This window comes from Rhinolophus ferrumequinum, chromosome 15, assembly GCF_004115265.2.
Source record: "Rhinolophus ferrumequinum isolate MPI-CBG mRhiFer1 chromosome 15, mRhiFer1_v1.p, whole genome shotgun sequence".
In the NCBI taxonomy this organism is placed as follows: Eukaryota; Metazoa; Chordata; class Mammalia; order Chiroptera; family Rhinolophidae; genus Rhinolophus; species Rhinolophus ferrumequinum.
The window spans coordinates 10053364-10080826 of NC_046298.1; the positions used below are offsets into that span (position 1 = coordinate 10053364).

Sequence of the window (27463 nt, forward strand, 5' to 3'; positions counted from 1 at the left end):
GGGTGTAACTGTCCAAACCAATCCTCCCAACAGTGTGGAAGTTCCCACCTGGCCGCACCTTGACTGATACCTGGTAATGGTTCCCTGTGTAGCTTCCCTTGCCCCCACCAGACAGCTGAAAGCAAAAGCAGAAAGCAAAGCCTCTCTTCTTCTGCCCCCAAATCAGAGTGCTTCCTGCACACCAGGCTTGTGAAGTTCTTTCAGCCCCACTGCCTGCCTGCGCACTTGGAGCTTGTTATAATGGGGTGGGGGCATGATTTTGCAACTCAAGGGGAGTCCTCAGCCTGGAGCAGGTGTGACCTCACTTGGCCTCCCTTCTCTCCTTCCTCCCACACTCCAGCTCCGAAGCCCCCGCCTTCAGACCCCTTTCAACCATCTTGTGGTTCTGTTTCGGCTGTCTCCTAACCTCAAGGAAAGTGTGGTTTCCTCTGCTGCCACCCCACTTACTGCATTGGAGAGATTTCAGGGAGAAGGGACAAGTCCCATTTGTATACTGCCACATTCTAAGCAAAGGACTGTCGAGTTTACCAACTTCAGATTTCCTCAGCCCGACCTCCGGCCTACTGACTCAACGTCCAGGCACCTGGACCTTTCGAGGTCCTTAGGTGATTGATGGCAGCATGTCACTCTCACCCAGTGTCCTCAAATGTAGTGTCTGAGACTGTTTCTGCCTTAAACCTCCCCTCAGAACTGCTGTCTTGACAAGGTGACAAGGTGTGAGGACCGGCGGTCCCCTCCCACGTGTATTTGCTGTGCTGAGCTGCAGCTGAGTTCCAAGGCCAGCTGTGTGCTGCTGACTGGCCTCCATCTGGGTCCTCATGTACAGTGACCAGCAGCTGCCTGCAAGGGACCGTTAACCATGCCAGGAGTAGCAGACAGGAGGGAGTGTCATCCTTTTTGCAAGCAGTGGTGGGGATCCAGAACAAGGATCAGGTCAGCAAGGGCGGTGTCATTTGCCCAGCGCTCTATTAAACCCCTCCCAGGAAGCTCTTTGGCTCAGGGTTTTCTGTCCTCAATCTGCAGGTAGAGATTTTTGCCCTTCATCTTGGCAACTGCAGAAGCAACTCACAGCAGCCCTGCCAGGCAGCTCGATAAATACCTATTAACATTAAACCTAGTCTGGGGCTGTCAGTTTCCTCCTGCTGCCCAACAAGTTACCACAAACGTAGTGGCTTAAAACCAGACATTTATCCTCTCAGATCCTGAGGGTTAGCGTCCAGGCACAGCGAGGCTGGGCCCTCATACAGGGTCTCAGTGGGCTGTGCTCTCCTGGAACTCAGGTCCTGTTCTGAGCTCATGTGGTCGTTCAGTTCAGATTCCTGTTCTCGAGGTGTAGGGCCGAGGGCCCCTTTTTTTTCTTGACAGTCAGCGGGGTCTGCTCTCGGCTCCGAGAGGTTGCTTGAGGTTCCTTGCCTGTGATCTCTCACAACACGGCAACTGGAGAAGGCAGCAAGAGAAACTCGGTTCTCCGGTTCTCTTAAAGGACCAACTCTTAGGTCAGGCCCACTCAGGAAATCTCCCCTTTCAGAGACAGTCCACTCGCTTTTGCCACATAACCTAACCTAATCTAACCTAACGTAACCACAGTAGTGACGTTATCACGCTCACAGGTCCTACGGGGGATTGCACAACGGTGTGGGGCGCTGCGGGTCACCTCAGAACTCTGCCAACCGCAGGTGCTTTGAGGTCAGACTAAAATCTAAAGATTCATTGTGGATTTGGATTTCTGTCCTTTCTCTAAATTCTCATCAACGTGGAATCTTCTACGTAGATGGAGAGAGGCCCTGGTCCCTAAGTGTAGGACCAGCCCCTTCTGTGTGTGACACTAAATCTCTCCAAAAAAGAAAGTTCTGTGGTCCAAATTGAGCTTGGATGGCTGTGTCAGACATCACAGACACACACACTCTTCACAACTGGCATGCGGAAGTACACAAGTTTAATACTATAGATTAACAGAAATGACAACAAAACACAGCTGTAATACACTAAAATGTGGAGGGCGGGGGTGATAGGGGTTAGAGAGACACTGGCTATGATCACAGCAACCAACGAGTGATTCCTTTGGTGCCCTGAGGTCATGAGACACTTGACCAGAACTGCATGTTGAGTCAACCACCAGCTCTGGAGGACAAGCAATGGCGCTACTGCCGAGCTCTGAGGAGGGTAGGGACCCTCTGATCGAGTGTTAATACTCAGGGATGTCTGGGCTCAGAGAGCGTTGTGCTCAGCGTGTTGACATTAGGACACACTCCGCTCCCCTAACACCAGGTGAAGAAACAGGCCCCGCTCCGCGTACCGGGCCCCACGGTGCCTTGGTCTTTGGCTCCCCAGCAGCACTGCTCACCACTACCCCACGGGCAGCTGCACCCCATCTGCTAAACAGCCTTCCCACGATGAATTTCCAAAGGAGAGTGAGCCAATCCAGAGATGGGAGGAACCACGACGGTGAGAGCGGCGGGCCGGAGTCGGCCGGAGGAGCCGATGTGTCCCATGCGGTGTCCCTTCTAGGCGTCACTGAGGTTGCTACTGCTCAGGAGCACCTGCTCGCCAGGTTTGAAGGCTGGCATCCCGAGGTAGGGGCAGCTGGCACAGCGGAAAGCGTCACCCAGGTAGCACTGTTGAGAGAAGAGACAATCACGCGGGGACGTCGAGTATCATCTTATCCAGAGACATGGGCCAGAAGAATGGGACCCTTAATTTCATAACGAGGCCGCAGTGGCCTGAAGGGAATGGCTGGGTGTGTTTGTAGGTCCAACTGGAACTCAGTTTTAAAGATCTGAGAGTTTTAAGGATCTGTTTTCACGAAAACAATGGTCTAGAGAAGCTCCTTATTATTTCTATATTCTCTGTTGTTCAAATCATAACCAAGCACAGCTAAATGGCTGAGTAGCCTCAGGCTAACTATGAAGTAGGAAGAATGGGGCAAAAATAAGAAACAGCCCCATCACAGGGATGAGCATGGTAACCCACTCTCAGGAGATGACCGCACTCCCCCATGGTGACCTGCACACGTTTCCACATTTTCACCTATGGTTAAAATATTGGGGCAGTAAATGCCTTGCAGCTGGAGCTAGTCTGTGTGTAGTTTAGGAAGATGCCCGATACCACTGGGGTTTTGTGAATATTGAGTAAGGATCCAGATACTTACGTTTCCACAAGCCGACTTGGGTTGGGAGCTCATCTGTTCCCTTGATTTCTCTTTTTCCAGTTCTTCGGCAAGGCCACAAGTGCTGGGGGAAAACCAGTACCCAGTGAGTGAGACTGGCCACCACCCAGAAACTCCAAATCCTTGGCAGTGCCCAAACGCGCTCTAAGACTCTTTATACCAGGATGTCTTTAACTCAAATGCCTGTGGGGCCAGGCGGATAGGATAAATGCGTGAGGCTGTTTAGGGAGACAGGAAGAGTGGTGAAGAATGGGGGATTCAGTGGGGAGATGCCCTGTCGACAGAGGGCGGCCACTACCCAGGATTCAACTCTCCCCAACACACCTCGACGATGAGCTGAGGACACTGTCCACCTGGTGGAAGTGTCTGCCCTGAGGACAGCTCAGGCCACGGTGAGCTGAGAGCAGAACAGAGAGCAGCCCACCCCCGCCCCCCGACCACATTCCTGCGGACCCCCAGTCGCTGCCTCACACTACAGCCGCCAGGTGTTCTAACCGAGGCACGTCCCTGGTTTCCTAGAACTCACGACTCTTCCTGTTGACTTCCCTGGAAGGCGCTCCTGTAGGTTCCCTAAGAAGCCAGATCAGAAGCCCCTGTTGATCTTATCTTTCCCTGGGAGACGTCACAGACACGAAACACTGACCTTTCCTGGCCTTGTCAGGCTCGGGCTTACTACTCAGTTCTTCACAAGCAAATAATATATTGTTTGGAAATTCACACGTAGGTGGTAAGTTATGAAAAAAGCCAGGGATGATTAACAAACTTAGGAGAATGGTAACCTCCTGTGGGGAAGAGGGAGCGAGAGGCAGCCAAGGAAGCACACTAGGTGACTTCTAAGGTGCTACTAATAGTAACGTCCCTGATTCTTCACCTGGGTGATCGGGACATGGGTGTTCACAGGCGCCTGTTTCATGCACTCCTCTGTATGTCTCATCATAGCGGAGTATGCGATTCCTTGACAACCAGACGCCCTGCAGGCAGCACAGCAGACTGCTCAGGCCGGCACTCACCAGTTCTTGCAGGCCTTCCTCTTCTTCCCTTCTCCACACGAAGGGGCTCGCAGGGAAGCTGGATCTGGTTTCTTCAAATCTTCTGGGTCCAGTAGCTCATCTGAGTCGATGAGATCCTGGAGAGCGTTTGAAGAGTTAGTGACACGGTCATGGTCTCTGCTAATGAGAAGCTGAGGTGGTCCCAGGCAGCGGTGGCAGGTTTCCAGCACCCACGCGCGGAGACACCCGCCATCCTACTTGGGGATGATCATTTCGCTCAAGCCGACCAAGCAGTGAACCAGAGTGTGCGCAGAAGATGCGTTAGGCTTGAGCGGGCTGGGAACTGATTTACAATGCGTACAGAACACAAACGTATGTGTACGTGGGGGTACGGTGCGGCGAGCAGGAAGAACAAAGAGAGAAGCGCTATAGTTATGTGAATATATGAAGGGCTGTCAGGTAGAAGAAGAGAATAAAAGATATTCTACATGATTCCAGAGAAAAAGGCCCATAATACTACACACGTTTGCGTGATTCTTTGATCAACGTGTGGACAATTGATCTGTGAGCTCTGAGGGCAGAACCATACCCTAATTTGCCTGCCACTATCACTTCAACGGTTGTAGAAAGAACTTCGTCAGAGGCAGCACCGATCAAAGATGAAAAAGTCCTGCTTTTAAGACAGTGAGCATTCAATGACTGCTCCAGAGGAGCCAGGAAAAATATTTCAGCTGACAAACTCTTTTCAGGTTTACACATGCTCACAAGAGTCTTAAATACATCACATGAAGTGAGAACAAAATAATCTGTGGGGAAAACAGATGCTAAAAAGAAATGTAAGTGAATGTGGAATTTCCTTCTAATTCAAAACTACTGGTGACAGGCACAGCCAAATGCTGGGCTTTAAATACTTTCACATCGACAGGTCCAAAGAGGCCACTCCCAACTATGACCATTCACACCCGAAGTGGGGCCAAAAGAAAGCCACCACGTTATCACAGTGCCTACTCACCATGCTGTCGTCCTCCATGTCATTGGCTGACAGAGTCCAGAGCTTGGCAGCTGCAGGGTCCACAGCAGGCTTCACTGGGTCCAAGCAACGAAAGGAAAAGAGCTCTATAAAGCAGCCAGAAACAAACTACAAGCCACCTAAGTGCTTCCTATGGTGACACTGCGTAGAGAACATACTGCACTGGGAGTCAAGAGCTGGGGTTCGAGGCCCAGCTCTACCACTTATAAAAGGTATGACCTTGGACCAATCACTTTATGATATAACAGAAGCCACCATTTGTTAAGCACTTGCTTTGTACCAGACATATATGAAATATTTTACATATATCATCTAATTTAATCCTACCAAGAACCTTATGAGGTAAGTATTTGTCGTCTTAATTTTACAGATTAGGAAACAGGTTTAGATACTTAAGCCGTTACACAAAGCCACAAATACAAGTCTGTTTAATGCTTTTAACGTCCACTCCAAATTGATTTCTCCTCCTCATCTTACTTAGTGTACATCCCTAAAACGTGGGGCTAATGGTACTCCCTGCACCTACTGCAGGTGATTTGAATATTAAATGAGAAAGTATGTCATAAAACATCATGAATTGCAAAGCTTTAGCCTCACACAAACCTGTTACATACAAGAAAATAAGCTCCAGAGCTGATGGTGGCAGTGTCACACAAGACAGTGGCAGAAACAAACCTCACACCTCCTGAGTCTCTGTCCAGGCCAGGAGAATGCAAGGAAGGGCAGGAAAGGGCTGGGACCCCATTCAGGTGGGGCCTGTCCTCAAATGGGCCTTGGGGGTATCACCTCCGTGATCATCCCCTAGTGACCACTGTCACAACTGCACACTGAGACCTCCCACAGGGCATACTGCTCATCTGAGCTGTTCCTACCCAATCTGGAACTATGACTCCAAAGGTTAGGTACGATTCCAAAGGATTTCTTGAAGATTTAGGATGGACACTCAAAACAGAGCAGTGTGAATAAACCTACACATTTTTGCATACCCCACAGCTGGGGCAATTTTCTCAATTCAGGCATTAAAAAACCGCGATAGGAAAGGTGAAGTGAAGGCAAAGAGAAGGGGAGTGTAATTTTCTGAGCAGTATCTTTACAAGTGTCTTAGGATCCTCCCAGTAAGAAGAGCTGACTTTACCGGCATAGAAGTAAAGGACCCATGGGAAGCGCGGGGCACTCTATCTGTCATTACCTCCACCGTGAGGTCTGCTGAGGAAAACGTCAACATCAGGACCTGGAAAGACTTTATTAACTAAACGATGTGACTCAGCCTCTAGAATCCAGTGGCCTCAGTGTCCCCTAGTGTGGAAGGGCCTGGACTGGATAATATCTATGCATTATTTCAATTTGGGAACTGAAAATGCCCAGGACAACAGTATATTAAGCATTCTTCCAATTGGAAATGACAGAAATTAAGGAAAGACTAATTCTGTAAAAATATCACCACCCCCGTCAGATTTGGCTCAATTTCTTATATGTCCTTCCAGGTCCATTCAGACAGAAGAATGTCCAGTCTTACCAGATGGAGATGACCTCTTGGCAATCGAAAGCTTAAGTTGACTAGAAGAACCCACTTCAAAGTTGGGTTTTTTGCCTGTGACCTGCACAGAGAGCAAGCTGTCACTATGGTAACCCAGGTGTTCTTGGACAGACTGTATCTCCTCGGGGCTCAAGGACTCCTGCTGCAGCTGGAATTCAAGACAACAGAAGGATTAGGCTCCACTCCTACAGAATGATGTTCTACTACGCTCACCTAGACAGCTATCAAGTACTCATTTAGGTATTAAGTACACAGAATGGCAGGGTATCCCATCACGCAGTATAATGGCGGGAGACAACGCATCACCTTGTGCCTCACCTCAGTTTCTCACTAATCACAACCCTGGAGCGTGATTGTGTCTACGTGTGTACTGTGAGCCTACTCTTGGGAAGTTTTAAAGTATTTATTAAATATCTGTCTATTAGGTATAAAGCACTGAGACTCATTGTGGGGTTGTGGTGATCATGATTATAAAGATGAATCAGACGTGGCCTTGTCGAATAGGATCTAAGCCTACAATGGAGAAGCAGGCCGACCACAAAATGAGTAAAATTTCTATCTTAACAGGAAGAGAACCACAGGGGGAGGGAAATGCTTTCTATGTTCCTGGGGAAGTAGCAGCAGACAGTAAAAGCAGAAAAAAAGGTGGAGGTGCTACCTCTGTGTCTAGCAATTACAGAATGGTTCAATAAATCGTCGCCCATCTACACACTGAATATTGTTCAATCATTAATAAGAATGAGGGGCAACACACTGAGATTGATAAATGTCTGGAAAGCAAGTGACGGAACAATGTCTACGTTTGACCTTATTCACATTAAAAAATGTGTGTGTGTATGTGTGTGCGCGTGTGCGCACGCTTGTGTGTATACTTGTAAATACAAAAAAAGTCTGAACGGCCATATAAAAAAAGTGTTGGTGGCTTCCTCTGGGAAGAGAAGTGTGAGCAAGGGCTGGGATGTCACTTTATATTCAATATTCTTCAGTATTAACTGAATTTTTATGAGCATTCCTCATTTTAGAATAAAAAGGCAAAACCTTAAACTAAAAAGTAAACTGAGAAAGGGTGGGCAGGAAGAAACTAAGGCCCTCGGGCGTGTAGCAAATCAGTGCTGTAACGGCTCTCATGGTAAAACACCTCTCACACAGGAACATTTCAACATCGGAGAAGAATGTAGAAATAGAAACACTCCTTTTAATTCAAATATTTCTACTGAATTGTCAGAAACGGGATTCCCCCCCGACGCCTCCAGCCTCCCCCTCCACATCTGAGGACTCGCGCCCATCACGAGATCTGTGGCCCACTGGCCCTGCCACGCACCAGTACCGAGACCAGAATATGCCCCAACTCACAGGGGTCCCGGCTGAATCTCTTCAAAGGAGAGCTTTATTCCAGAGGTTTTTGTCCTCTGAGGCATCATGTATCTCACATGCTAATAAACACGTCTCAACTTATTTCCTCGTCTAGGCGACACTGATCACCTCACCTTCAGGGCTGCTATTTCCCTGACTCTCTTCGTATCATCTGACAACGAGATACTGGGTTTAGTGACCCAAGGTTTAAATTCCCAGCAAAGAAGGTTGTAGAACAACATACCTCTTTCACTTCCACAAGACCGGAAAGAGTCAGCGCTGAACACAGCTTAGCGGCCGTCTTCACTTTGCCATTGTCAACTGCCAAGAGGAAAAACCCCAAGAGGAAAATCAACAGCTTTATAGGTCAAAGTAGGAAAAATAATTAAGGTTCTAGCCTATTTAGGTCAGCAGGCATTAAAACAATAATAACCGATTCTATTTTAATGCACATATGATTTAGTGATAATATTTTAACTTCATTCTTCAAAATTCTCTTACAAATTTTAAGTGTTATATAGTAATTGCATCATTATTGTTTCTTAGTCTCTGCTTCTTGGAGATATCTAAGCTTCCAGGGGTTGTTGGATAATGACTGAGAAAGCGGCTTAGAAACTCTGAAGTATACAAGCACTGTATCTTCTCTTTACAGTCCTGAGAAAGGACATTGTTTGTTTAATCACCTAAGGTTTACATTTCCAGCAAAGAACGCTGATATCTGCTATATACGTGAAGTTCCTATTTCTACATAAACACTTTTATACGTTTCAAAATACTTTCACTTCTGTTATCTTATTTGATGAAGTACGTCATCGTATTTTGAGGGAAAGTCTAGTAAAAAATGCGAAAACTTCAGAATTGAATAATTCTTTGACACTTCACCACATGAGCAAAACGATGTTTTTATTTCTTGGATTCTATCCTTAGTTTCACATGAATCAAAATTACCTCATCACTCCCAGACTTCCAATCATTTTAAGTATAACGGTAGATAACAGAAAGTTTAAAAAAAAAAAAGTTCAGGGAGGTTACACAACTATGGTACAGTATGAAGACCAGGAAATTGAAATTGATAGTCCATACAGCTTATCCAGATTTCACCAGTTTTACACAGACGTGTGTGTGTGTGTTTCTATGCAACCTTAGTACACGTGTAGGTTCGTGTAATCACTACTACAATCAGGATACAGAATGTTCCATCACCACCGAGAACCTCCACTACCCTTTTGCTCCCTCCCACTCCTAACCCTTGGCAACCACCAATCTGTTCTCCACCACTATAACTTTATTTCAAGAATGTTATGTGAACAGAATCACATAGCATGTAACCCTTTGAGATTGGCTTTTTCATCAGCACGATTCCCTCGAGATTCATCCAAGTTGTTGCACATATCAATAGTTGGTTCCTTTTTATTGCTGCATAGTTTTCCATGGTATAGATGTACCACAGTTTAACCATTCACCTGTTGAAGGACCCAGCCATTTTCACATTTCCTTCTATTTTACTTCCTAATGGGTCAAAGTTCATAAATTTGTTCAGATGTGTTTCTTCAGCTTTTTACAATAGCTTATTCCGAAGAAGGAGATTCGGCTGGAGGAATATTGATCTCTAAATGATACCTACTGCTCAGAGAGATGCAACAAACATACCTAAAGATTCAACTCTGCTAAACTCTAGTCTTTCAAATGAAGATTTCCTTACCTACAGCTGTCTCTACTGGCTCTCTCAGAAAAAGACGTCCACCAGGCCGAAGGATCCGGGCCATCTCAGCCAGAATCTCAGCACTGTGCAGAATGGCGCTTCCAGGAATCACACCCGACAAAAGAATGTCAAAGCTGGATTCTTTGTGGGCAGCTGAAAAGACGGAAGACTCCAATCAGCAACCCCCTAGACCCCAGAAGCAATCCCCCAAGCGGGACACTGCTGCCCCGCTCTCCTCAGTCTAATTTCACAGCCTTTCACATGCTCAGGGGAAGAAGTGAAAACAGAAGCTGGATGAAGAGTATGCTTTTTAAAAAAATACTGTGGACTATCTAATAAGAAACAAGAACATGCTTATAGAAATCATCATGCTTAAGGAAAGTCTAGTAAAAAATGCTAAAAATTCAGAATTGAATAACTCCTTCAGAATTGAATAACTCCTTCAGAATTAGTACACTCCTAAGTGTACTATATCTCAACCGAAAAACAACACGGTGACCGGCCCCCACTATCATGTACCACACAAAACAAAAAGTCAGTTATCAGGGAACAACAGAAATGCAGCAGTCCCATCCAAACCGACCCACCTCCGCCCACCCCCCACCCTGTAAGACAACCTGGGTAGGTACTTACACTGCAACAGCTGGGTGATGTTTTCTACAGACACTCGACCCTCTCTGCCGGTTACCGCCTGAAGCTTAACCACCAGGTCTTTCAGAGCATCCGTCGGAGAGGACTTATCCCAGACTACGGCCACAAACTGGCCAGCTGAGATCCCAAAGTCTGCCATCCCTGCAGTGCTGCGGATCTCAAAACAATGAGCCACAGGAGAGTCAAGACTGAGCGGAGAAAAACAAGCATAATTTAACCCACACGGCACCATCAAATATCATTAGAATCACAACCTAATTCTGACCTCCAACCAGGAAAAGCTGATCACACAGAAAATCTTACTGTTCATACCAGAGTCTGACTAAATGAACCCATTATCCCAAGGTTTCATAATCCCAACGTACTCAACAAACAGGGCAGGTGACTTCCTCGGTGAGAATCCTAACTTGGCAAAAAGATTATTTCCTCTTTGATATGAGAGAACTCAGCTTGACCAGAGTATAAAACACACAGGACATTAATTAGGCAGAAGTATGACTCAGCAAGGAAGGCAAATAAATTGGCAGATATAACCCAACCACAAGCTTAATGTTTTTAAATAGAGACAAGTTATTAAATTTAGCAAATTGAGTATTTTCCCTTTCATCAAAATATGATCATTGTATCAGTTATTGATAGTACCTACTATGTCTTTCTTTAACATTTAATATTAGCCAGACCGTTCAAAGCACTTTACAAGCATTATCTCATATGCACCTCAGAATAACCTTAAACTAGGTTATTATTATTCCCATTTTACAGCCAGGAAACTAAGGCCGTTGACTTTGTCCAGGTAACACAACTAGTAAGTGTTGTGCAGATAAAGTAAAGGGGGAGGGGCGTTAAATCCAAGTCCATCCGACTGTAAAGCGCATGCTTTTAACCTACGGAAATTTGCCTCTATGGGTCAACTTTCTCTTCCACTCGATACTCAGATGAGTATACAATATGCTCACAATGAAATCAGGTCAGGAGATAGCCTCTACTCAGTTCCTCCTTTCTTTCTTAAACATTAATGCCACAAAGTTTCCAACTTAAAAGAGCTCTAATAAGTGACTAAGACAGAAGCTGTGGTGGGGACACCAAGCATGAATCAGTCCTATGCTGAGCATTCTCTTCTGCGAGGTGACTAACTCAGGAACCATTATTCCACCACTGACATTCTGGGACTGAATTTAAGCCACGCCCTCTACCTTCTTCCTTCTTTAAAAATGTTCACTTCAAATGACTTGCTCTGATGCCCATGATACTATAGCACTTTGATTTTTTGCTCATTTCCTAAAGGAGTTACTAAAGTTTTCTTTTCTAGAGCAAAATCAAAACTCCTCAGTCTTCTGGATTCAGGTCCTCCATAATTTAGCTCCACACCTCTCCAAAGTGAATCCCTCCTTGGTCTATAAAAATCATTCGCATTTTCACTCACTCTTGACATTTATCTAGTTCCTTCCATGGGGAATGCACACTATTATTCTGACCTGACTTCAAGTCCCGGTAAAAGGTTACCAAGTGTTGTCACACAAGCAGGATTCCTTAGTCCTTGAATTATGGTTTTCGAATCCCTAAAAAGCACATAGTCATGAACTAAAATGTTGAAGCTTTTAGCTGTCACATGACGTTAAGAAGCCTTGCAAATCTTTAAGGTGAGCGACTTGGGGTCAATCTCACATTTAAGAATCAGTCGGAAAATAAGAATATGGATAGGGGGACATCAAGCTATAGGAAATAAATGACCTGTTTCCAGAATGACATTGGAACAGGTTCTCTCTTAGGACAATAGAAACAGATGACAAGCTCCCTGCCCACCAGTGACTACTACAACCTTGCACTGTACTCACAGAGAAATCCTCATGAAAGAACCGAGGGGGCCAAAGGTTACTTGTTAGCTGGGGAAAAACAAAAAGCCAGATGTCTGGCCCTTTTCAGCAACCTCTATGGAGGCAGAGTTTACAGAGCGCAGGTTATGAATACAGAAGAACTGGGATTCTATCTCCCACTAGATCTTCTAGTTATTAGCTACGTGGCATGGGCGAGTTATTAGCCTTTCTTCTCATCAATAAAGGAGGGATAATACTTTCATATTTTGCAAAGCTGATGTAAGAAGTGAAAAGATAGGCAGAGCCTGGCACATAGAGCTCAATAAAACGCTCTGAAAGAAATGAACCTTCACTTCTTGGTGGCCAGATTATTTGCTTGCTTCAAACAGTCATATAAAACCTTGTTTTTCCTCTTCAGCCGTGCTGGCTGGGAGGATGTGAAGCTTCTTTTTCATTGTTGGAATTACACAGTATAAGAGCTACACTTTATGACATCTACAGTATTTTAGTGGGATTGTGCAGTAAATTAGAAGAATGTAGAGTGCTTTGCGTGCCATATCCCCCCAAAAGAATCTTCTATGGCAAGGGGGAGATCATAAAAGATATTTATTAAACATTAACCCTCAAAAACAGACACAGCCACCACTTTGCGTCAGCATTTTCCAAATAAAATGGGAGAGAATGTTCTTTTAAATATCTAAAAGCCAAAATGTGATGCCTTTTCATAATCAGAGTTTTGTGTTAATCTGTCTTTAAAACAAAACAAAACAAAAAAACGTAAGGAAAAAATGTCTGGCACTTAAATCAACATACTTAGAAGTATGACTCAGAGCCCAGTTTCGTAACTAAAAAGAGGTGGATTAGAGTAAGTCATTGTCACGTCACTGGACTTAAGGGCCTCTTCAACTCTGCGGCACGCACATGCCCATGGCTCTTCTAAAATGTTACCCGCAAGCAGTGACAGCAGATGTCTAAGAATAACTTCCAGAATGCACTTGTTTATTTTTAAGGTACCGGGTAAACATCAAATCATGAGGCATTTGGCATCTCTTAAGGATGAAGGGGGCCAAAAGAAAAAATTAAGATTGAAGTTTGGGTATCAGTTCAACCCCAAAATCCAATCTCTTAAGTCAGGTGCAGAAAAATTCTGAGAATACTGACAGTTATCAGAAAATTTTAATTAAAATGAACTGACTAACCCCCGCCCCCGCCCTCCCAACGCGCGCGCGCACACACAGAAAAAAAGGTGATCATCAGCAAGGAAACAGAAAACTCCCTTGAAAATGGAAGGCTGTCTCCAGGCAATTAGGTGTGTGTCAAGAATTAAGGGTTTCAGAACAGATATCCAAGTGATCAATAGTACTTTCCTGAAATCCAGAGATATGAACTTTTAACATTCGGGCAGTTTTGGTTTAGGAGGGCTTTCTCCACACTCACACAGGGGAGAGCAAAATGTAAGGGGTGTGCAAAACAGATACAAGGGTCTAACTGCAAACACAAAATTTACAGAATGACATGCTTAGCTCCTGCTGTCCCTAATCCCTAATCGCAAAATCATTTACTTCTTCCTACTAATACCGGTATGAAGCCTTCCCTGAGGGTAGATAACAATCCCAGTGAAACGTTCTCCATTTGCATTTGTTTTAGAGACGAGTCCACGACCTCCCTGGGTCACCCAGAGCTTGGCACTCAATGCCTGAATGAATGCTACCAGCCTTTCCCAAACCTGCACATCCTACAAATCACCTGGAGGCATTTGTTAAAATTCCCGGACGACACCCAAAGGTACTGAATCAACTCCAGCAGAAAGCCCTGGGTATCAAGATTTATTAACAAGCATCCTAGGCGGTTCTTCCGACCTGGCAAGTTTGGGAAATATTTAATTATACCAACTCAAAATTACAACTGGGGGTTCCTCCAAAGACCAAAACCAGCTCCCCCAATGTTTGAGGGCCTGAGGCGCAAGGTCACACACAACAGCTGGCTACTGGCAGAAGCGGGTCTCAAACCCAGGTCTCGGACCCCAACTCGGGGCTTACTCCTCGGCGCGCTGTCCCGGGGGCCTTAGACCTGGGCCCGCAGTGCAGGAGACGAGGCAGCCCAGGAAGGGCAAGAGGCCACAGCGTCAGGGACAGACAGAACGGGTTCGGCCACTCACACTGGGTTTCCCTGGGGGAAAACCCGCCATAGTCCTCAGGGAGGCGGCCATGGCTACGTGCTCATCGAGGCACAGGACTGTGGCTAGGAAATTAGAAGATCTGGGGACAAGGGAGAGCCAGGAGGGGACCGTTAGGGGAGGTTGGGTTCTCGGGCACCCGCACAAAGCTCACCTGCCACCCGGGACTCGATCCCCGGCTTCCCCACTGCCGGCGGCTCGGCAACACGCGCCTCTCGCGAGAAGGAGGAGCGTCCGACAGCGCGGGGAGGGCGGAAGTGGCTGCGACGCACTCTCGGTGCCGCCCGTCTCGTCGCCGTCGGCGTCGTGCCCGCTTCCAAGATGGCGGCGGCGGTGTCCGGCGCGTTCGGCCGGGTGGGTTGGAGGTTCCTGCAGCTGCGGTGCCTGCCTGGTGAGGGGCGACCGAGCCGGGGAAAGGGGAGGGAGCGCGAGCACGGCGTGGGCTGGAGGCGGGGCGGATAAGGCGGTCGCGGCGGCCCGCGAGCAAGGTGAGGTGAAGGGCACGGGCGCGGAGCCGCCGGCTTGCCGGGCTTTCACGTAACGGGCCGTCTGGCTGGCTTCTGCCCCCAGCCTCCAGCTGTGAGGGGCCAGGGCAGCGGAGCAGGGCCTGTCACTCCCATTTAGTGCAGTTAAGGGAGCCCCAGAGAGGGCTGTGGGTGCGCAAGGTCACACAGGTCGTCGTTTGCAGAGCTGGCCGACTTGGACCCAGCCTCTTAATTCCATTGCCAAGTCCCTGGGCCAGGACCACTTGAGGGACGGAGTTGAGACAACCACAGAGAGCGCCAAGTCCACTGATTCCTAAGTCAGTCATTTCCCCATCAATTCAATAATTCTGATATCCTTGTACCACCTTTAACACCATATGGCCAGTATTTTTGTTTATACATTTGAGTTCTTAAGAATAGAGATGTTTACTCAAAAGAGGAAACTTTATATCACTACTGTAAGTGGAAAACCAATGTCACTTTCCATAAATAGGATGTATGCATTGACACATTAACATAAGTGTATAACTAATGACCATTCTCCTGCATTTCACCTGAAATCTTGTGAACTACAGTGGTTCCTTGATGTTTCTCCCCGTCTTTTTCAAAGTTTTATGAATATTTGCTCCATCTTCTCCATACATATACTAAAATACTCATATTTTTTACACAACTGACTGTGCTGTGTTTCTTTTAAAATTATTGTTCCCTGAGTTGGTCTATAGAGTTTTTAAAAACGAGTGCCCTTTAGTTGTTTTTATATGAAACTCCAAACTAAATATGTTTAGTAAAAGTAATGCCTGTGACCCAGCAAATCTACTCCTAGGTATTTTTCCCAGGAGAAATGAAAGTATATGTTCACAAAAAGGTTTCTACAAGTATATTCATAGCAACCTTACTTATAGCAGAACTGGAACAGCCCAGGTGTCCATCAACAGAATAGTGTTTCATAATGGAATACTATTCAGTAATAAAAAGTAACAATCCACTGATTTACACAAAACTATGAATCAATTTAAAAAGTACACTAAACAAAAGAAGTCTAACACAAAAAGGACATACTCTGATTCTACGTAGATGAAATTCTAGGAGAGAGCAAAACTGGAATGAAAAACAGTGGAGAATGACTGGGAAGGAACATGAGGGAACTTTCTGGGGTGATGATCTCTATATAGGATTTTAGGTTCTGCAAGTGTATATATTTGTCAGAACTCAGAATTGGCACATTTAAGACTTGTGCATTTCATTGTCTATAAATGTCACCTCAATAAAAGAACGGTAAATATTGAATGACATGCATGTTGAAATGTTTAGAGATGGAGAATATTGAGGTTTGTAACAAATGCATCAAAAAATAAGATGGATTGATGGATGAAGAGTGTGATGGGCTAAATATAGAAAACCTGGGTGGTGGATATACCGGTGTTCATGCCACTGTTGTTTCAACTTGCAAATTTTTGTAATACAGTGTTGGGAAAGAAAAAAGCAGTATGAGCCCATGCTTAGGAAACAACTACTCTATTTTCCAAAAGCCCTTTCCTAAAGTAAATGGGGTATTCCAATATTTCAGATGAGAAAGTAGCTAGACACTATATAAACACTAGGGAGTCAGTACTCAGACCTTCTAATTTCTAGTCCAGTACTCTTGCCACGATATATAAATACGTAATATTTTCAACTTCTTTATTCTCACTCCCATAGAGCAAGTAGGCATTATTACTCTTAGTTTGCATATTTTAAAGTCATACTCGTTGGGATGAAGTGGTTTCCCATTACCACACAACTAAGATATGATAGAAACAGGCCTAGAAGCCAGGTCTTCTGTTTCCCAGCTCATGGTTTACCTCCCCATCATGTCTCAAGGTTGCCAATTTACCCAAGACTTTTGTCTGAGACCCAGCACTTGGAGAAGTGGTTCTGGAGTAGACTCTGCCCTGCTTTTCCTTTTCCCCATCCCTTATACTGCTCTGGATCTTAAAGGGTCTTCTCTGGTAAGTGTCACTGACTGACCAGCCCAGTTTCTGTTTCAGTGTCCCGCTGCCCACCAGCCCTGGTCCCACGGGCCTTCCATGCTTCAGCTCTGCAGCTGAGATCTTCGGATGAGCAGAAGCAACAGCCTCCCCCCTCTTTTTCTCAGCAACATTCTGAGACACAGGGGGCAGAAGAACCCAATCCAGAGTCCGCTCGTTCACCTCCCAGGTAGGCACCAGAACCCAGTCTATCCATTTCTGGCTACTTTGCATGCTGGGTATATCTGTTCTCCGTACTCTTTCCTCTCTATCCTCCTTCTCATCTTTTATCATTTTTAAGACTATGTGAAAGGAACCTATTGTTTTTTAATGAAAATGGTGTCTGTACATTCTAAAACATCTAAGCATCACACAGAAGTTCACCAAAAAAAGCAGAAATTACCAGAATTCATAAACCCAGAAATAACTCTGCTAACATTTTTGTGAATATCCTTTTAGATGTTTTTCTGAGCATATTTCATATATAAACCTATGTATGTAATAGTGATTAATCATATACTATACATGCTATTCCAGAACCTGTTGTTTTTTACTTATCAGCACATTTTTGATGTCTTTTCACAGTCTATATTATTTTAATGATTGCATAATATTCTAGCAAATGGCAATCCCAAAGTTTACTTAACCTATTTTTAATTGATGAATATTTAGATTTCCTTCCCTGGTATGAAAAATAATGTGATAAAGTATGTCATTGTCTCAGCAATGGAAGCAGAGTCAATGGATATGCACAAATAACATTTTGTTACATATGTGGGGCCAAATTGCCCTCCAGAAAGGTAATAATTTACATTTCCATTAGATATTTTTTTCTTCTTAATCCTACCACTGAGAAGTTTCTCTAGCTCTGAAATTAGAATGCTCCCACTCATGTTTCTGGTCTCCTGATTAAAGTACTTTTCATTTCAGTTCAACAAAATATATTTTGAGGACCTACTTTGTGCCAGGCCCTGTGAATAATATAACCGTTGTTTCTGTCTTCATGGAGTACAGTCTTGTGCAAATACAGATACAGGCACTGTGTTAAGCGCTATAAGCGGAAATCCAGGGTCCTGCGAGCACGTGCCTTCCTACTGCACGACCTCCTCGCTCACTGCTTCTCCTCTCTCAGTGACTTCATGGGAGTGGAAGGATGATATCATTTGTACTGTGGTGGCTTTGTAACACGGATACTGACACAAAAGTAAATGTCCTCTCCACGTGTGCCTAGAGGAGGCACAGAGCCTCTGCTGCCTGGTCAGGCTCGTTGTGCGCGCCAGGCAGGAGGCGGGAAGAGGAGGTGCACTGGGCTCTGTCCCCACGTTTGCCTTGGATTTGGGTCTCAGGTACACAGACCAGGGTGGCGAGGAGGAGGAGGACCATGAGAGTGAGGCGCAGCTGCAGCACCGCATCCTGACAGCAGCCCTGGAGTTCGTGCCGGCCCACGGGTGGACAGCAGAGGCAATTGCAGAAGGAGCCCAGGTGTGTATAGGTGGGGGCGGGGGCAGCCTGACCAACATCAGCCAGGAGGGAGCCTCCTGAAACCAGCCTCGCTTGGAACCACTCACTGCTGCAGGACATTCCGGGGGGTGGGGGGTGGGCGGGGAGTGTGTTTTCCCAATAAGGGGGAGTAGCTTCATTTTTAGATTGTTTTTTAATATAAAAAGAAGATGAGATGGAATGGGTTCTTGGGAGTTAGGTTGTAAAGGCAGCCCATCAGGCAAGAATTGCCTGTGATCAAAACTACTGTATTTCACTGACTCTAAGGTGTCATGCTTGTAAGAAGTACTGTTATTTTGTGCATCACTGAAAGAGAAAAACGCTGCCTATAAACTATAATGCGTCGTCAGTTACACAATTCACACTGATTGTTTAAAATGAAAAAATATGTGCCTCTTAGAATTGATGAAATAGGATGTTTGAAAACTCCCAAGAAGGCACCACTTGGGAGACCAACGTACCTTATTTTTCTCAGCAAGTCTCACAGTCAGCATTTCCCCCCGCCTTGTTAAGCACTGTGCTCCACTCTGCTCATTGTGAAAACTTGGAACCATACAGAGATAGAAAAGAATGAAAAAATCATCTACGATCTACCAAAGAGCCTACTAGCAACATTTTAATGTCTGTTCTTTCAAATTTCAGAAAAAGTTTCACGCATGAATCATTTATTCTTTAAATATTTATTGACAGACAGTGTGCACTAGGCACTGTGCCGGATCCTGGAGACAGCATAACGGTCTCGGGGGACAGTTTTGCACTTGTAGAGTTTCTAGTCTAGAGCTATTAAGCAAATATGTACAAACACGTGTTTATAAAATGTGATAAGGGCTCCCAGGAAAAGTTGCTATTGAGGCATAACATGGGGGACCTGATCTAATGTGCTGGTCAGGAAAGTCTTTTGAACTGAGAGCTATGGAATGAGTTAGGCTTTACCTGGTTGGGGGGGGGGGGGGGGATGGGGAAGGGAGAAGTCCAGACAGAGAAATGGCTTCTGCAACGTGGAGAGAAGCCTGCCACGTGAGAAGTACGTGGAAAATCGTTGTGCCGAGAGTGAAGGAAGAGAGACTTGTGAGCTGAATGAGGAAAGATCCTAAAGGTCATGTTTAAGGAGTTAGGCTTTTATTCTAAGAAAAATTGAAGATACAGGATTAAATTCGACATTTCAAAACTACCATTTGGCTGCTGGGTGAAAGGTGGATTGGAGTCAGCAAGTCAGGGGCTGTTGTCAGTCATCCAGGAGAGATGAGTGTTTTCTGGCCTAAAGCAATGGCAGTGAACATGGAGACAGGTGGGTAGATTTGATGATAGAATGACAGGGCAAGATAGCACCAGAGTTCCAGTTATCACGTGTGGGTACATGTTGGTGCCGTTATCTGAGATTAGGGCCACTGGAAGAGTTCCAGGTTTGGGGAGGGATCGTGTAAGAAATTTGTTGAGTATGGGGGGTCAACCAACAGAAGACCTCAAGCATGCAGGTCTGAAACGATATCTGCACTAGAGTATACGAGTCTGTTTGGGCATCATCAAAATATGTATGTGGCAATTAAACCATGCAAGAGAATGAGATCGCCCGGGGTGATGTGGGTGTGCCTAGAGTATAATGTGGAAAGAGAGGAGTCTAGGCCCTTAAGGAACTCGGGTGGGGTGGAACAGGGTGAGCTCGGCAAAGAAGACTCAGACAGTAGCCTGATGGTGGAGACAAAGCAACTAGACGTTGGTTACCATAGCAGCAGCCATCTGAGGGGAGCACCCAGTCTGAAGTAATTGGAGGGAGTTGAGTGAGTGGACGGTAAGGGAGTGGAGAGGTGTTGGGCTGCGAAGGGCGGAAGAAAGCTAGTGTGCACCATGCAGGGGTGTTGGGATGGCAGCTTGAGCGTGTCTGAACACCGACGGGAGATGCAGAAACAAGGGCGAGGTGAAGACGCAAAAGTAAGTGGCAACAGCAAAAGCATGCGGTTCCTTGAAGGCAGGAATTAGGAAACCCAGAAGACATGGGGGAGGGCTGGCCCTAGATGGCAAAGTTGGAGGAGACAGCCGCAGGTTTAGCTTCTAGAAGAGCATTAAGGAAGTTCCCAGGGGATGGCTTCCGAGTTCTCTGTGAAGCACGTGTGCTTGTCTCATGAACCTGAAGTTAGGAAAGAGTGGGAGGAGACGAAGGTTTGGAGGGAGCAGAGAAGGTTTGAAAGGATCATTACAAAGGTGGTGGGACCGTACAGGACAGAAATATAACAGGAGTGTTTGGAAAAATCTGATTTGCTGGATATTCTGTGGTTAACTGGCTTTTTTCACTCTGTGTCTGTCCATTCAGAGCGGCTGCATAGTACCTATTGTATTCATTTGAACTCAGTAAACATTTGGGTTGTTTCCAGTTTTCTAGTATTATAAACGTATTTGTGCGACATAAATTTAGGTACATTTCTGGTTGGTTTCTTCAGGACAGATTCGGGGAAGTTGCTCTTTCAGGGAGTGTATCAGTCAGGAGACAGAAACCACACCAGTTATCTGTATTAAATAGAATTTAATACAAAGAATTGTGAACTCAGTGTAAGGCCGGTGAGCGGGTAACTGAGGGTAGGAAGAGCACTAAGGTGATATGGAGGTAGCGACTGCAGGATGCGGCCCCCATCCCCAGGGCTGGGGGACAAAGGGACGTGTGGGAATTATTAAAACTAGGGACTTGCAGGAGAATCCCTGTGGAGGGGGCCCTCAGAGCCCTGAGGAACAGCCGCTATTCAGCTGGCGCTGGAGTCTCCAGGTTGGGAGGAAGGGGCCCTTGGGGCTGGCATAAAGGAGGTGTGGTGGGAGTGTCGAGCGGGTGGGAGGACAGGGAGAGGACGGTGGCTTGAGGAACTAGTTCTGTGAGTGCTGGGAAAACTGCAAACTGGGTGCAGCAGCTGCCACAGGATGGAGAAGCATCCCTGGGACGGTGCTCACACAAACCACACGCAGACAGGAGTCAACAGGAAGGAGCAAGTCCCTTCCTCCTCCTCCAGCCTCGCGGTCTCCCTCTGTGCACCCTCTGAGACCCTCCCATGGAGCTAGAAGTGTGGTTTGCAGAGCCCCGGCATCACAGCGAGGATGGAAGGGCAGCTTTGGAGCCGAGAACGATTCAGTCACTGTCCCAGAGAGTTTGTGCATTTTGGAGGTTCTTGTCACATTCATATTAGAGGCGGTCTAGCCTGGTGGTTAAGCATGTTAAGCCGCAGTTTCCTCATCTGTAAAACGCAGGTGATGGTAATACCCACCTGCTGGAGGTGCTGTGGGGCTGCAGTCCGTGTGTCTGAACCGTGCTCACAGGGTCCTGGCACATGGCCAGATGCAGACACTGTCCCTGTCGCTGCTGCTCCGCGCTCATGCTTATGTGCATAGCGACCAACGTTGCCTCCAAAAGGGCTGTGTCTTCTGGCAGAAGAGAGGCTCTTTCCCTGCTCCCAGTGGTGGAGATTTAGAGTTCAGTGTTTTTTTGTTCCTTCCTGCCCTCTGCCCCTGCCTCCAGTAGGTGCTTAGTGATTGCTGTGTATCAAGGATAGCAAAGGGTCCTTGTTAACTCCTTGACAGCTCATTAAGAAAACTTTGTTGTGTGTGTGTGTGTGTTGTGTACGTACACACAACTGAGAAGCCTAATTTCCAACAGATTTAGGTTACGTGAATTGGTGAGGGAGCGAGTTATACGTGCTCTTCCTGAGCCCCTTTTTATGTTAGAACTCGAGGTTACAAGTGTCAGAGCTCAACTCTTAACTGGCTCGAGCAAGCAGGGAAATGTTTTAGCTCATTTAATAACAGAAAAGTCTGGAAGTAGGTCTGGCACAGCGTTCTTAGATTGTGCTGCTGGGAATTCTCCCTCCAGCGTATCCTTCAGACACGGACGAGAATGAAGAGTGGGGTGGCCTGCTGTAAATCAAGCTGCTGTTACTAGCAGAAGAGGCACTGGTGATGAACAGGCGACACGTGGCCACTACACTTGCTGCCACCTTTCTGTTTTCCCTCTTCCCTCTGTAGTCTTTGGGTCTCTCCAGTGCAGCAGCTAGCATGTTTGGGAATGATGGCAGTGAGCTGATCCTGCATTTTGTGACCCAGTGCAACACTCAGCTCACCCGTGTGCTGGAAGAGGAGCAGAAGCTGGTACAGCTGGGCCAGGCAGAGTAAGTCCTATGGCATTATCACTCAGGGTGGCAGCCAAGAATCGAGGAACTCAGACCCCGCCAGTTGTCCCGGGAGGCCAGTCCAAGCAAGGCCAAAAGAGCCACATTGAGCAGTCCTGCTGCTCTGATGGGAGTGACAGGCAGCCGCCTGCTCTGACAGCTGTAGTCAGGCCAGCATCTGGAGCTGGTGAGACCCTCCTCCCTAGGCTGAGTGAACAGTGTAGCGCCGAGCCCCTGCCTTTGACCCAGAGACACACTCTTTTCTTTTCCCTCTTCCAGGAAGAGGAAGACAGACCAGTTCCTGAGGGACGCCGTGGAAACCAGACTGAGAATGCTGATCCCATACATTGAGCACTGGCCCCGGGTACAGAGTCCATGAGAAAGCTGAGCCTGTACATTGAGCCCCAGGCCCCAGGGCAACAGTGTGTTCAGATTTATATTTGTCAGCAACTTTCACTCGGAGGACCTTGTACACTGTTCAGAAGTTAGCGCACTGATCTCCACAAACCCAGGCTTGCTCTGTGCACTTGGCAGAGCTAGGTTTCAGATTTGGGGGTGCCATCTGTGTCTCAGATCCCGGACATGTGAGTAGCCTGGGTACTAGACCACCTCCTGGGGGGGTCTGAGCGGCCTGAGTGTGCCAACAGGTCTTCAGTGAGGAGGCATCCATGAAGGAAATTAGAAAGGTCAGCACATCTTATTGGCCGTTGTCATTGACAGGCCTGTCGTGTTCTAGATCTCAGAGGACTGGACTTCTTTGCAGATTGTCGGTGTGATGCTTGAAAATTGGAGTGTTCATTCCAAGGGCTTTTCTCCCCTTTTCTGGAGCTTCTTTTTTCCACTTTCAAAGCATATCACAGTGTGGGCCATTCTCTCGGTTAAGAAAGTAAAGTCAAAGCACATCAGAAATGAGAGGACACAGAGACCATCTAGTGTCCTCCACCCAGCTGGGACACTGTTGAGCATGTCCTTTCAGTCAATTGATTGACAGACATTTGAACACCTGCAGTGTGCCTGACTCCAGGCCGGGTGTGAAGCGAGTACAGCCGAGAGTCAAGTCCCGTCCCCTGCCTGTTTGCCACACTTGATTTTCATACCTGTGGCCTTGCTTCATTCCACCTCATAGTTAAAGGAGTGTATTAGGCCCTGGCTGCTTCCTGATTCAGCATGTTTCCTTCTGGCTCCTGCACTAAGAGAAAACCAGCCAATCCAGGACCTCTCTGTCCAGCTGCCACAGGCCACAGCCAGGGGATTCTAGAGTTGGTAAAGTGGCAAGACCTTGTACTGTCAGGAGTTGATGTCTGCCAATAGAGCTGTCTCTGGTTTGTGCCATCATTTGTATTCGTTGAAGGATTTTGATTTCAGGTAACAGAAATCCACTTGAGTTAAACAAACACAGACAAACAATGGAGGAATTTATTGAGGCTGCAGTGGGGCATCAAGGGCAGGAACGTTACTGGGTCCTGGGAGTGGCCTAGAATTTGGATCTAGAAACCACCCCCAGAGTCCCCTCTGAGCTCTACTTCTTCGTGTCACAGAATGGCGGCCCCGCCCCATCTTTGCTCTCAGTACTCAGAGAGACCAGGCTAGACTCTGCTGTCTGCATTCCCAAGTCCATATGCTAGGCATTGAAAAGCTGATTGGGCCCGCGGAGGGCAGGATCTGCCCCCGGTTCCTGTCCGCCGCCAGGAGGGGGTGGAGATGGTAGGCCTCCTTACATACCTCAGGGAGAGGTGAGCCACCAGCCACCTACACGCGACTGTCACCTGTGTGCAATACCTGTTCCTCTGTCATTCTCTCCTCAGGCCCTCAGCATCCTCATGCTCCCTCACAACATCCCGCCCAGCCTGAACCTGCTCACCAGCATGGTGGACGACATGTGGCATTATGCTGGGGACCAGTCCACTGACGTGAGTGCTTCTGCAGGCCCACAGGATACAGGGAACGGCTTGGGTTAAGCTTTTCTTCAAGAAGTTTATGAAATTTCTTTGATCACTGTCCCTTCAGAGGGTCTGCAGTGTCATCCCCGTCTTAGTAAGGAGAGACTAAGGCGTGAGGAAGGCCCTCCACAAGCCACAGGATCTAGGTGGTCTTTATTCAGGGACCAGCACTCTGGCCATAAACCAGTGATTATTCCTTCCGACCTATAGTGGGGACATAGGACATCAGGCGGCCTTGTGATCGGGCTGCCATTTTATAATCATTTCCCCTGCAGTCTCCTCTAAGGTTTAGGTTTTGCAGCAGAATTTCTCTGTGTGTCTTTCATGAGACTGATTTTTTTTTTTAATGCCATGGAGACACCCGTTGCTTTAAAAATAACTCCCACCCCCCAGCCCCTCTTGCCCTGCTTTACTGAGATCAATGAGCCTTTAAACAGGCACCAGGAAAGAATCTGACTTGTTAATGCTATCATATTTCTGTTAGGAAATTAAAAAACAAAGCATATCTTCATAAAAAGAAATTAATAGTGATGGTACTCTATGGAATCCAAGATAGGGAAGCAAAGCAATGCACCCACCACAGTTCTAACAAAGTGCTTTAATAAACTTCCCTGTGGTGGGAATACACCACCAACAGAGATGGTGGGAAACTGAAATTAGAAAGCAAGGAAATTAAAGGAATAAAACACAGAGCAACTGCACCGGTGCTCTGAAGAGTAGTTTGCCAGAACAGTCGGAAGTGGCTGAAGGACTTGAACTCTTAGCTCTTCCTAGGTGTTCTCATCTGTCCACGATCCTGTCTCAGCTCTCACTTTCCTGATTAACACACCAAGGTGTGGTCCTAACTGGCTGACCACAGAGCCTCCCCGGAACTTAGATGTCCTAAGACATAGTCTTTTCACCAACAGTTCCATAAAGGACTGGATGTAGCAAAATCACCTGGGATGCTTAGTAAACATTCGGATTCCTGGCACTTACTTCAGACCCACTGACTCAACGCTAAGAGGTTGAGCCCAGGAGCTTCCATTTTTAATGTCCCAGGTGATCTGATGCGCGGCCACATTTGGGAACAGTTGTGTTGTCCATAGGAACGTGTGTCTGTGAGGGAAAGAAGAAATCAGGAGGGAGCCCATGAGTGCCTGTGGCTCTGGGTAGAAATTCCCCCCGAATTCCCCCCGCCCTCAGCAGTAGTGGTCCATGTTCATTGGACCTGGGTGGGTTTCTCTGCAGTTCAACTGGTACACTCGCCGCGCTGTGCTGGCTGGCATCTACAACACGACCGAGCTGGTGATGATGCAGGACTCCTCCCCAGACTTTGAGGACACTTGGCGCTTCTTGGAAAACCGGATTAATGATGCAATGAACATGGGCCACACTGCCAAGCAGGTAGTGGGGGGCTAGCCATTTGGGAGGCCTCCTCACTAGGCACACCGTCCTCTTAAGCCACAGCGGGGCACCGCTCTGTTCTCTTGCTCCCGTTTGGCTTCAACTGGCAGTCCTGAGGGCCTCCCCAGGGAACCTGGCCGGTTCTTCCTCATGCCAGCCTGCCCCAAAAGCCACACGTGGCCCATTTGGCCCATTTGCGGTTGCGTTGTCCATAGGCTCTTCCTCCAGTACACAGGGCCCTCTTAGCTCTACCTGTTGGGTGGAGTTCTACCTGTTGGGTGGAGTTCTTGGTTTGTCCTACCTGTCTCACCTTTGAGCTGGTGATGGCTTCAGAGAACCTGACTCTGACTCCTCCTAGGTCAAGTCCACTGGAGAGGCACTGGTGCAAGGACTCATGGGTGCCGCAGTGACGGTGAGTACTGCCCAGCTGGTCCCTGCCCTCCCCCGTCCCACTCCCGCCCTGTGCTGCTTATTTGATGTGTCACTGACCCCCAAGTAGTTTTGTAGCCTTAAACTGAAAGCTGGTAACGAGACTGACTGATCCAGTCCAAGTCTCTTGATTCCAGTTACCCCACCTCTTTGGTTTTCACTAGCATCAAGAAAGATGGCTGACTCCCGGAACCTTGAAATGTCAGATCTCTGTACTCCAGCCACACATGCTGCCTTAAAAATCCTCATCTTCCCATTGGAGTCCTAGAGGGAGGGCAAGGCCTCATCTCTCTCTCTTTTCCATCCCTTTATCAGCTCAAGAACTTGACAGGTCTAAACCAGCGCCGGTGAGCAAGAAGGGGTGTAATGTAAGCTGGACTGCTCAGAAGAAAACCCGCGGATAAATTTAAAGGGCATTGAAAAGTAGGAAGTGCCATTCACGAACGGGGTATTAATGAGAAAACATTCAAGGACTCCGGTGTCACCACCATAGCCACCTGGAAACTACAGGGCACTTGATGATCCAGTTGTACCTGAGATCGGGCCACTTCTTCAGTCCTAATACCAGGCCTGGCCTTACTGCATTGCAGCTGTGTGATTGAAAACTGAGGCTCTCCTCCAAGCATTCGATCCACAGAAAGCCAGCACGTCTCTGTCATGGTCTCACAGGCACCTTGATCATATCTTAACCTTCCTAGAAATGCTCTCTGGGGCTCCTAAGTCAGAGTCAGGGTATGAAGCCACCCCAAGTGACAACTCATCCACAGCACAGCACAGGCACGTGCTCCCAGAGGCATTCCTAGCAGCCCTTTCCCTCTCCAGCGTCCTGAGATACTGCACCTGGGAACATCCTCAGAAAGCTGCCTCACCTGAGACACGTGCCTGCTGGACAGTGGTGCACAGCCTAGCCAGAAGTGTGATCCCAGGCCTGGTGTCACATTACACCAGCATGCATTGCAGGATTATTAGTGAACTTAGAGTCTGTAAAATTATAATAAATATGTTTGAATCAGTTTCCTGTTGTGTAGTTAGTTTTCATACAGACCGTGGCAGGTATCCAAGTCCCCAGAGGGAGACAGTGTTATGGAAGAGGCTTGAGACTAGCAGGCAGGAAACTTGAGTTCTGGTCCTGGTGCTGCCTCGTACTGCTGGGC

At 47.0% G+C, this 27463-nt stretch overlaps 2 protein-coding genes across 4 annotated transcripts; one reads left to right on the forward strand and one right to left on the reverse strand.

The window, feature by feature from the left end:
• Positions 1 to 1919: 1919 nt before the first annotated feature.
• Positions 1920 to 14703, reverse strand: CIAPIN1 (cytokine induced apoptosis inhibitor 1). 3 transcript variants are annotated; one of them, XM_033127561.1, is made up of 9 exons: positions 14573 to 14703; positions 10411 to 10616; positions 9778 to 9930; positions 8320 to 8396; positions 6702 to 6870; positions 5168 to 5271; positions 4177 to 4292; positions 3149 to 3230; positions 1920 to 2615 (listed from the first exon to the last, which is right to left on the reverse strand). In XM_033127561.1, the coding sequence occupies exons 2-9, from the start codon at positions 10565 to 10567 to the stop codon at positions 2505 to 2507; spliced, it is 969 nt and encodes a 322-aa protein (XP_032983452.1). In that variant the 5' UTR covers positions 10568 to 10616; positions 14573 to 14703; the 3' UTR covers positions 1920 to 2504. The 3 variants fall into 3 exon arrangements, with proteins under 3 accessions (XP_032983452.1, XP_032983451.1, XP_032983450.1); XM_033127560.1 differs by having other exon boundaries at positions 5168 to 5241; positions 14573 to 14701; XM_033127559.1 differs by having other exon boundaries at positions 10411 to 10585; positions 14573 to 14643.
• Positions 14677 to 27318, forward strand: COQ9 (coenzyme Q9). Its single transcript, XM_033127562.1, has 9 exons — positions 14677 to 14809; positions 16934 to 17102; positions 18259 to 18394; positions 22412 to 22554; positions 22834 to 22918; positions 24360 to 24464; positions 25725 to 25880; positions 26239 to 26292; positions 26625 to 27318. Exons 1-9 carry the CDS (start codon positions 14740 to 14742, stop codon positions 26658 to 26660), a joined length of 954 nt encoding a protein of 317 aa, XP_032983453.1. The 5' UTR covers positions 14677 to 14739; the 3' UTR covers positions 26661 to 27318.
• Positions 27319 to 27463: the final 145 nt, after the last annotated feature.